The following is a 16,420-nucleotide window of genomic DNA, read 5'->3' as shown; positions in this document are numbered from 1 at the left end:
CTCATTAACTTTAACACTGCTTCAGTGTTATTTTAACACTCTGGGCGCTTTCACACTGGCAGTTTAGTGCGGACCGGGGCACGGTTCGCATGAAAAATCGCTAATGTGAACGCTGTCATCGGACCCGGGTGCGCACTAGAGTACCGAACCCGAGACTACCTGGAGGAGGTGGTCTGAGCTCGGTTGCTCCCGAACCGTGGCGCGGTTCGCGTTAATGTGCAAGCAACACGGACTCGGGTGCGTGCTTGTTCAGGAAGTATACTATCCCGCGCATGCGTATCACTGTCGCATCAGTGAAAAATCTTCTGCGAGCAGCAGAAACACGGCGTCCCCTGGATATGTGCTGAATTACACCATGTAATGAACATAAACGTAGTTGTCTCTCACTATGTTGTGCATAATAGCACCAAAAAAACAGACAAATTACAGCTATGCTCAGTCGAGTTGTATTCTCCATGCGTTTTCCGTGTGCGTTTGCGATGACGTAAGATCACTGCAAACGCACCTGGGTTTGATACAACTAATTGAGTGTGAAACCAGACCAACGCTGCGGGGGGCGCCGGGAACTAGCGCACTCGGGTTCGGACCGCAGCAAACGAACCCAGTGGAAAAACGCCCTCTGTAGAGTGGGACCATATTTGCTCTGAGCAGTGTTGATTTAACACTGGGGATTTTGCTGTGTATGTGCAATATTAACCCTTGCTGTAAAAAAAGGTCAAATTCTGACAGTATCATACCATTTTCCATTAAAACAGTGATCTACCGTAGAAACAATGCATTCTGGGTAATATTAGTCATTTTCGAGAAAATAGCCTACAGGAATATACTGTAAATTAACCGTGCTCAAAATCGACACTCAGAGGCTGTTTTCACAATCACACCCTATACCCTCATTCACTATTCCCTACATTAGCTCACTAATATAGTCAATGAAAAGAAGTGAGTGAATTGAGACACTGATGATCACTGATAAGCAGAATCACTGAAGGACAGAGAAACAAGAACAGAAAAAAGACAAACCTACTGACTTCCAGCCACACTGAGTGTTTACAGTTTACAAACCAGTTTAACATTATTTATTTCATACATGTACAAACGTTCTTGTTGAGAATTAATCTCCTGTATTTTTTATCTTTCTATATATATATAAAAAAAGAATAATACCACTGGGTGCAAACCAGTTAAGCGGAGATCCAGCCCTGCAGCTAATTTCATTGGTTAAGGTTACAATGAGGGGTAGGTTTAGGGATCAGTGTTTAGTGTAGACAATCAGTACTGTGATTGACATGACCAATAAAATCTTTAGAATGGCGGGATTTCCGCTGAAGTAGTTTTGGGGGGAAAAACACACCCCATTTTGAAATGAGAGCTACCTGAAATGAAGAAAGGTGAAAGAGTGAGGATTAGACAGGATAGCAAATGGCAACCTGCAATGATTCTTGATAAACTTGAACAACAGGTCTTAGATTGTTTAAACACTAGACATGCAGTCACATCTAGAAGGAACAGGGACTTTGCTTAAAATAAAAAAGATAGTGTGTCCTTTGGTATGTGTTACGTCACGGAGAGACACATACACAAATAGTATGGAGGTATTTTTGGTGCAAAACTACTGAACGCCTGTGACAGTGGAATTTGTAGTTGTAGAGAATAGCCACACATGTGTATCAGTAAATTTTAAGTCACAGAGAGAAATGTTTTAAGAGTTGCAAACTTGTAGACTTTTTTTTATCTTCCACAAACACAACAGTTACACCTTCTCAAATTCTTCATTGCAGGTGCACAAATCCTATTCTACAAATCACAAATTAAGAAACTCATACGCTCACATGTTTGCTACAGTTGCTGGAGTGAATATGGTGCAAAACACATTTACACACCTGCATCAAGAAATGTGAAGTCACGGAGAAGTTTTGCTCATCTGCAAATCAGTATGTGAATTCATCCAATGAGAGTTGCACACTTGTAGAATATTTTCTCATAAATGTCTTGTATATTTTTCTAGCACAAACACAAGTACATAACTACAGCTGCTTGAATCTGCTGCGACGAATCTCAAACACTGTTTTTCGCTTTCAAGTGACAAGTTTCGCGCGCTCTCCCTTTTGCACCAAGTGCACCGTGAAATGTGGGGCAAAAGTGAGTTGTGCATCTGTAGAGGCAGTGGGCGGAGCCTACATGAATATTCATGAGTTTCCCGGGCATGCGCGTGGAACTGCTCATTCTAGTTCACGCTCCTCGTTTCTCAGCAGGTTTAATGGATTATTTAAAAAAAGGTAAATATAGTTTCAGCGCGAACTTAAACTACAATTGTGTATCGTTTTGTTAAACTCATAATGTTTTTATTAATTCGTCACTGACTGAATGATTGCTGGCATTCACTTCGTGTAGGCCAGTATACAACATAAATTGCACCTTGCGAAGCTTTAAAACTGTGGCTTTTACTAATTGTTATCATTTGTTGATTGCAATAAATTAAATAAACCCTCATAAATGTATCTGTGGGCTAACACTTTTTAAAAGATATATAATATATCCTGGTGTGATTGTTCTTAAATTCTTGTTCGTTTAAATAAGCCAAATCATTTAAGACCAAACTCAAGCATGAATGTGTTGCTTTAATACATATACGTACAATTTGGATTAAACAAAATTGTATGGACAAAAGTGGATAAATTACATTTGATACAACTAGGTTACTGTAAATGAGAAACAAAAAACACTTAACATTATTTTACGGAATATAATAAGCCACAAATTTGATGTTCTAAAAAAAGATATTTACAAACATACTGGCAAAATAATGTAACTATATTATTTTTAATGTTTTGATTGCAAGGTGTGCTTGTGCTGGTTTTGATATAATAATACACTGTTCAAAAGTATGGTATTAGTAAGGTTCTAAGGTAAGGTACCTCTAAGGTACCAAGACTACATTTATCTGAAAAACAGTAATATTGTGAAATATTTTTATCAACTGTTTTCTATTTTAATGTTTAAAAAAAAAAATATTGTGATGGCAGAGCTCATTTTACTCTAGATTTCAGTGTCACAGTCTGTGCTCTTCATCCTCAGTGCTCACACCGGTCTGCTGACATTTCAGATCCTACAAAAATGCACATACATAACTGCAGTCATTTTAACAGCACAATGTCATTTGATTTCATTATTATTTAGAAGACAAAAACGCTTTTTTTCACAAACGCCGCCATCACCTTTCCTTGCAGGTCCTGCTCTACCACAAAAGCTGTGCAGCAAATGCACAGAAATCAAGAATCAGAAAAGTGCTGTAATAGCTCTGTTTAAAATTACAATAATTAAAATAAACTACAACTTAATATTTAAATAGTTGTTGTTATTCACTTCTGTAGTATACTCACTCAAAGCCTTTCACTGCATGAAAATTGGGATTTCCGACCCCGTAAACGGCCGTAAATCTCCCTAATTTTCGGCAGTTAACGACAATTTACAGCCTGTGAACGTCGCGTTCGTCTGTGCCGAATATTGTCGGAAACGAACCATGACGTATGCAGAGCGCTCGCGCCGGAGGTGTGAATGGCTCTAATTACCATATGAATAGCAGCTCCCGCCAGAGAAAGGCTTGAATTTCCTCACTCACTATTGGTTGAACCCACGTGGTTTAAACAAGAAAAATCACTCGTGATTGGTTGGCAGATCTGTTACTATTGGCCACCCTCGCTCATTAAAAATTCAAAAAATTATAATATTCATATAAATAATATATAAATTATTTTTTTATATTCATAATATGCTATTCTGTGGTATATTCATGTCATTGTTAACCTATGGACTAGTGGTCGGGAACCTATGGCTCGCGAGCCACATCTGGCTCTTTGGCAAAAATCATGTGGCTCGCGAGGTCTCTCACCCTTTACCAACAAACCATCGATGAAACAATTAAAACACATCAACAGAGATCGGCTCTCTGCAGAAAAAGCAGCCAATTACAATTCCCTTGTTGTAGTCCAGCCTACTTAAGTTAATTAAAAGTTTATGATAATAATAATATTCAAGTTGTACCGGCAAAAGTGCGTGTTCAGTGCTGTTCGGGAGTGTTCTGTGGTAACCTACAGCTCCTGCACTGGATTCAAGCTGGCGAAAACCATTCTAGAACAGCAGCGAAAATGTAAAAGTAGGCTTTATAAACTTTAATATATCCTTTTATTGAAACGGGGGCTTTGCTGTGCAAAGAGACATTTGCGCAGAGACCCTTTATGTCCTATAAATGTGTCGTATTTTTTGATAATCCGCGCAATTTCAGTTGACGATTCTGTTTAAAGTTATTAATAACAAAACATGAATGAATGAGAAAGAAAATAACAGGATGTGCTTTATATTGAAAATAAATATTAAAAGCGTGATAAGTCGCGAAAGAGAACTGAATTCTACTGACAGGACGCTGTGCGCGCGCTCCGAGCGCAACACGGACAAGTAGCCTTTGTCTTCGGTTGCGCGCCTAAGCGGCCAAATAAACAGAAATATTTCAAAATGGCAAGTCGAGTATTCACGTAAACACAGCAGATGTACTCTGTGCATTCACTCTCTCTCTCTCACACACGCACACATAAGAGGATTTATGCTCATCACTTGGTAACTCAACCTCACAGTGAAAGCCCTGCACAATTAATTCCATATTGCAACTAATTTATTGTTTGCTGAATATTTGTTTGTTTTTAGTTGTCTATGGACCTAATAATTAGCCTACTACTGTTGAATTTTTTATTGAAAAAAGCACGTCTTTAATTTATATATATATATATATATATATATATATATAAATTTTTTTCTACTGTGGCTCTTTTGGAAAAATGCATTATCCAAAAATGAAAAAATGGCTCTTTGGTCAAAAAAGGTTCCCGACCCCTGCACTACACTATTATTACCATCAAGGACATGAATTTATAAAGGAAAGGAAAATTTGCCAGGGACATGCTGTTTATTCAAAGAAAGAGCTTTATTAGCACAGACACAAAACAATATACACCTATGTACAAAGCATAGATCATCTGCACACACAACAAATTGGAAGCTCAGTGTCTGTTTTCATCTTCGGAGCTGTAGGTGACTAGCGGCGTTCTCTCTGAATTCGATCCACTTTGAAAACGTCTGTGGTGCGTTGCCCTGTATTTAGGAGTCGCCTCTAATCTCGACTGCAGCGTAGCACAGAGCTCTGTGAGCTCCTGGCTGGTGGTTGAACTTCATCGGACATCAGATCTATGGTGGCGCACTTCCAAATGCCCACGTCATCCTCACCTAGCACACCGTCTCGCTTCTAGCAGCTGTAAAAACAACCAATACAGACAATCAGTACTGTGATGCACTGTGTATGGACACAAAACATCTATTAATGCACGTGAAAAATAGTCACATTGACTAAAAATCGTACCCTCTTTCTTCTCGCTCGACTCCGAGCTGAACTCTTCACAGCTTCGGCCTGCAACGCCAGATCTGGATGTTTGTACCTGAAGCTCCTGCGTACTGTCTCGTAGTACGTCTTACAGGCAGCTGGAAAACAATTAAATGAGAGTGATATGAATAAAAACAACGCAAGTCACAGTAAAATGAAACAAGGAGAAAATAGTAAAAGTTACTTACAATGTCGTCATGATCAGCGTCATGAAAATCTGGACTTGCAGACATAGCTCTGAGTAAATGTGAGGTTACGCCCTCGTTATGAGGCGAGGTTACTCTGTGGAAACAAAATGTATGATTAAGATCGTAAACTATAACGGATCTATTTTCTTATACAAGAGAATGAAAGCATATTCTTTGAATCTTACCTTTAAAATGTTTGTAAGTTTTTATGAAAGTAAAAAAATAAAAGAATGTAAGATTCTTTTATTTATTTTTTTTACCTTGATCCAGTTCGTAGCTCCCACAATTTGTCTCAGAGTTGTGAAGATGGCATACTGCTTCCTGTAAATTACAGGATTATTTACAATTATTAAACAAATAATAGCCATCACTCCCATGACCTCTTGCTTTGATGAAATCATGAAAAACAGAATATTCTTACATTTCACAAGGCCTGACAAAATACAGCTGCAGGTAACTAGCGGCATTCTGTCTGAATTCGGTCCATTTTGCAGACGTCTGTGGTGCGTTGCCCTGTACTTTGGAGTCGCCTCTAATCTCGACTGCAGCGTGGCACAGAGCTCGGTGAGCTCCTGGCTGCGACAGGACGGAGGTCGCACAATCCATCCAGACACCCCGCCGACGATGCAGTCTTCCTCATCAGACATCAGGTCTATGGTAGCACACTTCCGAAGGCCCACCTCATACTCAGCTAGCACACTCTGTCTCGCTTTTAGCAGCTGTTAAAACCAATAAAGACAATCAATACTGCGCAATGCACTGCGTATGGACAACACACATCTATTAATGCACCTGAAAAATAGTCACATTGACCAAAAACGAATCTAATCTAATAAATCTTACCGTCTTTCTTCTCGCTCGACTCCGAGCTGAATTCACCACAGCTTCCGCCTGCAATGCAAGATCTGGTTGTTTGTACCTGAAGCTCCTGCGCACTGTCGTGTAATATGTCTTAAAGGCAGCTGGAAAACAATTAATTGAGAGTAATATTAATAAGTAAGGAATAATTGACGACAGGCCGTTGAATTATTAGAAAAATAATGCACACCCGAGGTGGTAATGCGGTCACGACGCGAAGCGGAGTGGCCGTTACACCTCGGGTGTGCATTATTTTTCTAATAATTCAACGGCCTGAAGTCAATTATTCCGCTTATACTACAGTTACCACACCTCGAAACATTGTTCAGATTATGTATTTCAAGACGTTTGTAAAGTTTTTGTCATTAAAACGCTCTTGTATGTAGGACTAATTTCTTACGCATCTAATCCCATGCCTCCGTTGCTAATTCCAAAACGTCATTTCAGAGTTAGTAACGGAGGTTTGAGCCGCTGATAGCAGACTAATGCTGGGACACACGACTAGCTGACACATTCTCTGACTGTTTTCATCGACTGCAGCAGATTTTAAACACCGACTTTGAACACAGACTGAACGCGCTGAACACGCGTTTGGGCATGATCAGTCATATAAGTATCAAATTACATTCATAACCGGCCTTAAAGTGTGTTCCCGGCTTTATGCAGTTATTAATGCAGTTATTAGAGAGAGATGTTGCAATAATGAGACAGAAAAGCATGTGCGTCAATATTATTATGTATTAATTAATTCAATTCGTTTTAATGAATTCGTTCATTCTTTTTTTCTTTCTATTATTGACAGATGACAGACTAGCCAAATAAATGAAACCCAAAGCCCTTTTAACAAGTAGGCCTATCAATAATTATTTATTTGTTAAATTATCTGCAATAAAAATCCGTGCTGCAGGACTATCCATTTATTTAGCCTATATTCAGTTTAATTTTCTATTGATTAGATAGGACTTTATAGTTTATTTATTCAAATTAAACTGCATGTTTCTATTGATTGTGAAGCTAGACATTGAAAATTGCAGATCAAGCGCACGGGGCGAAATGCTTTTTCTTGTTATGAATTGTATCCTATTTTCCGTTATTACAGTTGACTACGCGAAGTGATATGGAACGGTAATGCGGTCAAGACCTGCCTGGAACTACTTTAGCCGTGCGTTTCCCTGAAAATAATGCACACCTTAGAACGTTCGTCAACCAATCAGATTCAAGCATTCAACGGCCCTGTAGTATAAGAACAACATAAGTCACAGTAAAATTAATAACAACATAAAGTCACAGTAAAATTAAACAAAGGACAAAAAATGCAACCGGGTGAAATTGCAGAAATACACACCGGAAGCAAACTATGCTTTTTGAAATTGGGGTTTTATTCTGACTGCTGTTTAAAATAAGTGACAGCGGTCAATGGAAGCACAATTAAACAGATAAAAGTCTGATTAAGAAAAAAGTTTGCCTTGGTCGAAGAGATTTCACAAGAAAAAAAAATAGATTTCACTAGTTAAAAAAAAAAAAAAAAAAAAAGAAATTGTAGAAACAGTTTACAGTAAATTTGAAGATGACAATCAAATGTCACAAAAAGCTTAACCAGTGGATCAATGCCCAAATCCACAGAATACTTAACTCAATTCAAACTGAAATGCAGTGTAATACACTGCAACTGGTCAGATTTAAATTGATTTCTCCAAACCAAAATATGTTAGGCTACAATTAAATACGATAACACAAACTGGAATACTGCAGTGGCTGAGGTAACTTAGGCCTAAGTTACAAGAGAAATAAAAGCACTTTAACAAAGCCACAACCCACGTTTAATCATGCCATGCGGAACCAGAAATATGCATTTAACCATAAAGTTATACTGTATAATCACAGAATATAGATTCAACTCATTAACAGATTTATCATATAAACATGCCATCAGTAATTTCCCCCATAAACCATGAAACGTACATACCCAATCCTTTACCGTCCGATCACCACGAGGTTCACTCGTCACACATGCGCTGCAAATAAATCTATAAGCAAAAATGTACACATCAAATGTTCTTTTAACTTCGCTTCACAACTTATTTGTGCATATTAAAGATATTGGAGTAATATTTACCAAGAAAGAAGAACGTATAACACAGAATCCGATCGATGCACGCACCGTCATGGAACTCTCCTGAACAATGAATAATGGCTGCCGTTCTCTGGTCGCGCGCACGCGTCCAGCAAAAGTGAATAGTATCGCGAGAAGAGAGGGATTTCTTAAAGGGGCCACAAACATTTTTAATGCAAAATAGAAACGAGGTACATTTTATGTAAACAACTCTAATCGTAGTTGTAACTCTATATGTACAGTAGGCATAATTCTTGTCATTGCGTATGTGTATGCAGCATGAGTCAAATACAATCTTCTGTTCGTTTTGTATTATGCACAGTGGTTGGGCTCTAAGAGATTGTGATGCTGTTTGCATGGAATGCACATTTTACCTTTGTGGCAAAGCCTGATTGAAATTAATTGTTGAAATAAATGGTTTTGTGTCTTTTTTACATAACATTGGCTATTGCTAATGACACATAGTAACTAATCTAGCTACTTTCATTAAATATATCAATTTAAGCTAAAATGTAAGAGGGTGAAAATGAAAATGTCCATTTTTCTGTCCCTAGCCTTTACAGAAATATTACACTTAAAAAACACTTTAGGGTTACAATTTCTTTACATTTTAAAATAAAACAATATGTTATTTGAACAATTACACCCTCTTGAGCCATCAATGTGGCAATATTTGATTTTTATGAATTATATAGAATTTCAAGCACCACAGAAGTGCTCGTCCCCACAGTCATGTACAGAGGGAAAATGCTTTATTTTGAGGACAATACCAGATTTTTACACCATTTAAAATACAATAATGTATACATAACTATCAAATATATTATGTAAATGATATATATAAAAAAAAATGCAGAATACATATTATAAAATTTATAATGAAAGTAGTGGTCCCCTGGAGTTGTGTCACTGGTGTTACCGTTAAACAAAAATCTCTTATTTTGAAATAAAAATCACACTGCTATAGCTTATGTTTATATGCAGGCCTACGGAATTTATATTCACAATACTTAATAACTAATATTATTTTATTGCATTTATATTAGTTGTTTGAAGAGTTACAAAAAAGCGGTCGGTCTTAACACAAGTTTCAGCCGGCAAGTCGGTCGGCCTAAAAGGGGGAAAAAATAAATAATTGGGTCGGTAGGCTACTTAATTGACAGGGTCGGTCGGGTTACGGCAAACAAGAATATTTTTAAGGATGGCCTTAGACTATTGTAACTCACTTTATTTTGGGCTATCTCAGGCCTCTCTCTCTCGTCTACAGCTAGTTCAAAAGGCAGCGGCTAGACTTCTCACCGGGACACGCAAGTCGATCACCCCTATTTTATTCAAACTCCACTGGCTACCTGTCACATTCAGGATTGATTTTAAAATTTTACTATTTGTGTATAAAGCTCTTAACAAACCGGCCCCCCAATATCTGACCAAACTCCTCTGCCCGTACACTCCATCTCGTACTTTGAGATCCAGTGATCACTGTCTTCTTATCGTGCCCAGATCCAGACTTAAAAAACGAGGCGACTGCACTTTTGCGACTGCAGGCCCAAAACTTTGGAACAGTCTACCCCTCTATATCAGACTAGCTCCCTCAATTTCCATCTTCAAAACATCCTTGAAAACTTTTAATACCCCTTGACACAACTATTTTTTTTTTTTTTAATTGTCCTGTTTCTGCCCTGCATTTTATCTATTGCCCTGTACAGCACTTTGGTCAGCCTTGGCTGTTTTTAATTTTGCGTTATAAATAAATATTGTATTTTTTTTAGAATTAAGTTAATACCTTTGAGTCACCTGGGATAAAACTCCCCCTGCTACCCTCATTTGCATTTGTAAAGCTCACAGCAGTCTCATTTACATGTTAAAGCATTAGAGGGAGGGGGGTCACGGGGCAAGCAAGTCCCACGTCAATTTCCGACAATTTCCGACAGTTTGCAGTGTTGCCTGTAAATTGCCGTTTGCAGTCGTAAACCTGAACTTCCACGACAATCTACAGCGCCGGTAACTGTCGAAAATCCCACTTTTCATGCAGTGTTTGATGGCAGCATTCAGCTTCATGAGCCACTCTCCACCGGATAAACACACATCTGTTCATCTGACCCTGTAACATCCAGATGAGATTCACATTACTTCTGTGATTTATGAGCTCAACACTACATTTACATGTTGAGGTTGTTTTAACTTTTTATCCAACATAAATGTTCTTCAATTTATCAACAGTACTAATGGACAAATAAAATAGATAACTTATGTTTAGTTACTTTATAGATTTGTTCTACATAATAGCACACATACATCACTCAGATGTCTATTTCATGTTGTGATGTGCTCTTCTGCAATACTTATTGAAGATTTTCCTGCCAGATGTAAATAGACATTTAAAATAAGCGTCTTTAAGATGTATATGGTTTATGTAAATCCACTTTAGAGACGTAACTTACGTGTCCTTACTGGAGCTCCCCTGTTAGCTATACATAATAAAATGTGTTTTTACAGCAACATCACAACTATACTATACTGTGTAACGTCTTTACACCTTTAACAATTAATAATAATAATAATAATAATATTAATATTATTAATTCAATAGTTTACTCTACATTAGTTCAACACATGCAATTTTAACACAAGGAACCGTGTTTACTCACATTTGAAAGCACAGCATTTGCGATGTTTGACAAAAACGTAGCTCTCGCGTGGCCTCCTGGGATAGAAAAGTATCCATCACTCGAAAATCTGGCCGGAAGCAGTAGATCATCCGGGAACTTCTCGCCTACTCTTTTATGAATACTGATGTTTCGAACATAATTTTTCTTTCACGTACTGTTTTCGCCTACTATATAGTAGGAAAGTAGGCATATTCGAACGCACTGTAAGTATACGTACGTCCGAATTTCGCGATAATTAGTACGTCACCCAGGTAATTCTCGCCTACTCTTTTATGAATACAGAGGATTCGTACATACTTTTTCGCTCGCCTACTCTTTTTCCCCTACTATATAGTAGGGAAGTATGTGGTTTCGAACGCAGCCAAAGTTTCTAACATGGATAAACTGTCAGTTTCCTAATTGCAAAAAGACTTTAGATTAAAACCTCAAGCCTTTTTTGGCTAGTGACATTATAGCACGCTCTCATTGGCTAATGCATAAATTCTACAGGTCCAGAGGAGAATCAAAGGTAATCAATTAAGGTAAAAGGGGTGGAGCCACCTTAATTCAAAGGTATACAACAGGCAAAGCCAATTACTGGTATGTGTTGTGGTGTTTGAGTCAAAGTTTTTTTTAGGATGGGGTTCCTGATAGTTGTCTTAGTGATTGTTGCATTTGAGCTGCATGATGTCTGGGGAAGTTTAAGGTACAGTCATAGTCCAAGAAGCATGGGGCCAAAATCAGATCCAGCTTCCAGAAGTCCTGCCCTTTCTCCTCTAGGGCTCTGGAACCCTTTGCAAGTGGCTTCTCAGTTTCAGAGTCCTTTGGGTCCCAACTTCAAAAGCCTTGCACAGGAGCCTTTTGGCCTTCAAGAGAAGCAGCTGTTGCAGGGTCCAGTGAAGCCTTTGGATTGGAGGTATCCCACTGTTCCTGAGGTGCAGAGTGAGTTGGTGGAGAACTTCCCGATGAGGCAACCCGTGACTCCCGGCAGCGTAGCGGTTCAATGCGGCGAGAACCGGGTTCTTGTAGAGGTCCAGCAAGACCTTTTCAGCAATGGTCAGTTGATCCAGCCAACTGGTCTGTCTTTAGGTGGATGTCCTGTTGTTGGTCAGGATCCTGAGTCTAGAGTGCTCATCTTTGAGGATGAATTACAGGACTGCAACAGCGTGCTGATGGTAAGAACTCATGAATCTTAATGGGTTATTTTGGTGTGATAGAAGAAAGCCAAAATCTTTCAAGGAAAGTCGGTTAACTTGGTTGTCATTTACAATTCCAGGGCAGCTAAGACCAAGTTCTATTTATTTAAATGGAGGAAAAATCCTGAATTTTCAAGCTACTTGCCTTTTAAATAACCCTTCAAACCAACATCTGATGTAAACTATCCCACAAACGGTATGAAAGGAGCTTAAGAAACCAGAACAAATCTTGTGCCTTAATAGTGTTAAAGCTAGTTTTTACCCAGGAACAGCCAATGCGCATGTCTCCAAAACATTGACTATCTCTGGCAACACTGGAGCTTCTGAGGGCAGCTGTAGTGATGTGAAGACTTGACTAATTGGTGATTTGCTCTTCAGGAATTCATCCATATTGCACAGTACACCTTCTCCCATTCATGGCAATATGAGAGTCTTGGTATATGTTGAGTCTCTGGGATGACCCTCTTGGTAACCACAATCTTTTTCCAGATGAATGAGGATGAACTTGTCTACACCTTCTCTCTTACCTACACCCCTGAGGCGCTTGCGGGTACTCCGATTACCCGGTCTGATGGTGCAATTGTTGGTGTACAATGCCATTATCAAAGGTAAGTGATCTCTGTGACTTTCTGCACTTTCTCGTGAAACTGGGAGACCATTTAATGGGTACTTTCATGAACCGCAGGCTCCAAAATGTAAGCAGTGATGCCTTGAGGCCAACATGGTTCCCTTATGCCTCAACCAAGGCTGGTGAAGAAGTCTTGCTCTTCTCCCTGAAGATCATGATGGGTTGGTACAGGTTTTTTTTTTTCAATAAAATAAACCTTTACCCTTGCAATTGTGGCTGTGCCTAAAGTGTTTTTTGTATAGATGATTGGTCCTATCAGAGGCCTTCATACACCTATTTCCTGGGTGGTGTTATTAACATCGAGGCATCTGTGAAGCAGTACAATCATGTGCCTCTGCGTGTGTTTGTGGACCGCTGTGTGGCCACTCAAGTACCTGATGTGAACTCCCTTCCAAGATTTTCCTTCATTGAGAATCATGGGTAAGGTCATGGCCCTTGATGCGGTAGGACTGTTTAAGTTGCTTTTTGTAACCACAGTCATGGGTAAGGTCAAGTTGCTTGATGCTCTACAGTTGACATTCATGAGTTACTCTGTGATTGCTTTGTCGTCAGGTGCTTTGTGGATGCCAAAACTACAGCTTCCAGCTCCCGCTTCATGCCTCGGTCTCAGGTTGACAAGCTCCAGTTCCAGCTGGAGGCATTTATGTTCCGGGAGGGCAACAGTCCTTCTGTATGTACTATGAATATCATGCGTTAATTTGACTTATCCTCCATCTGCTTTGGTCTTGTGACTTGTTTGTCATGCCTTGCAGATCTACATAACGTGTATTCTGAAGGCAACTATTGCTTCTGCACCCAGTGACGCTCAGCGCAAATCCTGTTCCTTTGCCAATGGGTACATGGGTTTTTTGGGGGTTTATTTAAGTCGACTTTTCTGATGTTGTAGGTTTCATGTCTTTGTCTTTTTGCAGGTGGTCTGCTGCTGATGGAAATGACCAAGTTTGTGGTTGCTGTGACTCAACATGTGGTCCTGATGGTGAATTTGCTGCTTCTCCCTATGGAGGTTGGTAGCGTTTGCTCTTTCTAATGTTGCTTTTATTCAAGTGCTCTAACTTGGCTCTCTTCTCTCTAGGCATTCAGTGGGAAGGCAAGGCCTCACTTGGTCCTGTAATGGTTCAAGGGCAAAAGAGAGGTTCTTAATAAAACTGACAAACCAATCCTTGCTTGTTTCTGACTTGTCATTTTGCATCAAATACCATACAACCATAGGGTTCCAGAAGTTTATAAAATTCTGTATAAATGGGTAATCTTAAATTGAGCATTTTAAATGCAGCTACTGTAAGCTCCAAGGTTAATTGGTATATCCTTTTGAAGCCATCAGTTTACATTACATGTTTTTCGTTTAACAGCAGAATTTCCTAATGAAAAACATATCCATGATTCTTAAGAATTTGGCAAGCAAATGATTCCAAAACTGCTCTGCGGGAACACCTTGTACCACGAAGCACTGCTGATGTAATGGAGTTGGTCTCCCTATTGTATTCCTGTGCTCTCACAGTTTGTATATGAATATTGTGATGCTTAATAGTTTATAATAAACTTTATCTGACGTTTGATCACTAAGCCCTAGAGGTCATACAAAACTAAACACACCCTCTCTCTCTGGGATCTGTATTTATGAATCTCTAGTCTATCATTTGAACTCAGGTTCTTTTTAGATTACAGTAAGTTTCTGTCATGGACAAGCTTGTTTGTAAAATTGTGAATGAATGAAGATAATGTAAAATCTTCTAGTGACTTTCCAGGCTGTTCTCGTTTGCTAAACTTGCACTTTGAAACCCATTTTTAAATGTTTGCGTTTTTAGGCCTCCAAAACTCTGTGGTGATGAAAATAAGTGGCCAAAATGCATAAAAAGTTGTCTGTTTTTAGTTGAAAATGGTGTCATGTAAATGTCCGCTCAATGGCTGCATCCGAAATCACATACTCTATTGAGTAGGTATTTATTTTGAATTAGTAATTATTTCACAACCTCTAAAAAGTATGTTGTGTAGTATGAATGAAATCCATATATACTACATTCACCATGTTATCATTGTCATGTGACCTTCCAGCATCAGTTGTCGCTTCACTGCCATTCACAAATCCTCTCCTGAGGCCTCATGGGATAGTAAAGTGTCCATCGTATGAACACTTTCGAATCTAGCCGGAAGTAGTACATCATCTGGGTGCTTTTTGCCTACTCTTTTATGAGTTCTGTAAATTCGAACATACTTCTTTTGTCATATACTGTTTTTCGCCAACTATATAGTAGGGAAGTATGCGATTTTGGATACAGCCCTTTTATCAAATAAGAGAGACTGACCCTGTGTCTCAATGTCCATACTATCCATCCTAAACAGTATGTGAGATTAAAATAAGTGTGTCCCAAAACATAGTATGTTGAAAAGAGTATGCCAGAAGTCCCCAGATGGTCTACTATTTCTGGTCGATTTTCGAAGTGTGGATCCGTGCTCACTATAACGGCTAATATTGCCCACAACCCATTGCGCTTTGGAGGAGGATTCAGTTCAGAACTACAAACACGAGTTAAAAGTGTTCAGAAAACTACAAAACATGGCTGATGTGCGCGACCGATGGTCAAGAAGAGAGTCTTCACAAAAACAGTACATACTGTTAGGGTGTAGTATAAGTAGGCGAATTGAGACACAGCAAGACAAGGGCTGCGTTCGAAACCGCATATTCAATGAGTAGGTACTTCATTTCAATAAGTACTTACTTCGAAAGCGCTGAAAGAATAGGTACTTTATAGCCTGATCTCGTTAAGTATGAATGCGAACCGGACATCTGCCATGACGTTATCATGTGACCTACGACGCGTTATCACAAGCGTTAACAAGTGTTAACATGTTTAATTAATCTGTCTGTAAATATCTTGATATTGATTAAACTTGCTCATTTTGTGGTCTTTTTGAAGAAACTGCTGCCCATTTATTTTGTGAATACATTTAGGTTTAATTTAAGTTCTTATATTTAACCCTACTAATGTGACCCACCGTTTTATTCTTAACGATATTATTTATTTTTATTACGAAATCCAAAAATGGTCATCTCTTGAATATGTTGTTAATTTCTTTATTTTATATCCAAACATTTTCATCCACAAGCAAAAGTAGCTTAAATCTCCTTTATGTTTTCCTCTTTTTCTTGTTGAATTTAACTCGTTTCATCCCTCAGGCCTAGACCTATAAATAACAAAAAAATCATTTTTTAAATGTATTATAATGAATTATTTAAGAAAATATATATAAAGATATTCAACCTTGTAGGTTCTTTTTTCCTGTGTATAAAATCTCATATTATGTATATATGCGAACCCATGACATACCTCATAACATCAGTAACTCTACAGCCCTACCTAGA

General features: G+C 38.6%; 1 protein-coding gene and 1 long non-coding RNA gene across 4 annotated transcripts; one reads left to right on the top strand and one right to left on the bottom strand.

Annotated features, from left to right (window-relative positions):
• Positions 1-4,956: 4,956 nt before the first annotated feature.
• LOC309495367 lies at positions 4,957-8,477 on the bottom strand. Of its 2 annotated transcripts, XR_014204637.1 has the most exons (7): positions 8,441-8,477; positions 6,460-6,578; positions 6,038-6,335; positions 5,877-5,937; positions 5,617-5,710; positions 5,408-5,526; positions 4,957-5,300 (listed from the first exon to the last, which is right to left on the bottom strand). It is a non-coding gene; the product is annotated as an uncharacterized lncRNA (long non-coding RNA). The 2 variants fall into 2 exon arrangements; XR_014204636.1 differs by having other exon boundaries at positions 5,408-5,710.
• A 3,378-nt stretch (positions 8,478-11,855) lies between these two features.
• LOC309495179 (zona pellucida sperm-binding protein 3-like) lies at positions 11,856-14,229 on the top strand. Of its 2 annotated transcripts, none has more exons than XM_082164797.1 (8): positions 11,856-12,410; positions 12,921-13,039; positions 13,117-13,220; positions 13,302-13,479; positions 13,612-13,729; positions 13,812-13,894; positions 13,971-14,062; positions 14,132-14,229. In XM_082164797.1, exons 1-8 carry the CDS (start codon positions 11,874-11,876, stop codon positions 14,197-14,199), a joined length of 1,299 nt encoding a protein of 432 aa, XP_082020923.1. In that variant the 5' UTR covers positions 11,856-11,873; the 3' UTR covers positions 14,200-14,229. The 2 variants fall into 2 exon arrangements, with proteins under 2 accessions (XP_082020923.1, XP_082020924.1); XM_082164798.1 differs by having other exon boundaries at positions 13,812-13,902; positions 14,000-14,062; positions 14,132-14,226.
• The last annotated feature ends 2,191 nt before the right edge of the window (positions 14,230-16,420 follow it).

The sequence above is a fragment of the Leuciscus leuciscus genome (assembly GCF_965113295.1).
Source record: "Leuciscus leuciscus genome assembly, chromosome: 1".
NCBI classification, from domain to species: Eukaryota; Metazoa; Chordata; class Actinopteri; order Cypriniformes; family Leuciscidae; genus Leuciscus; species Leuciscus leuciscus.
This window is presented reverse-complemented; position numbering and strand designations above follow the sequence as displayed.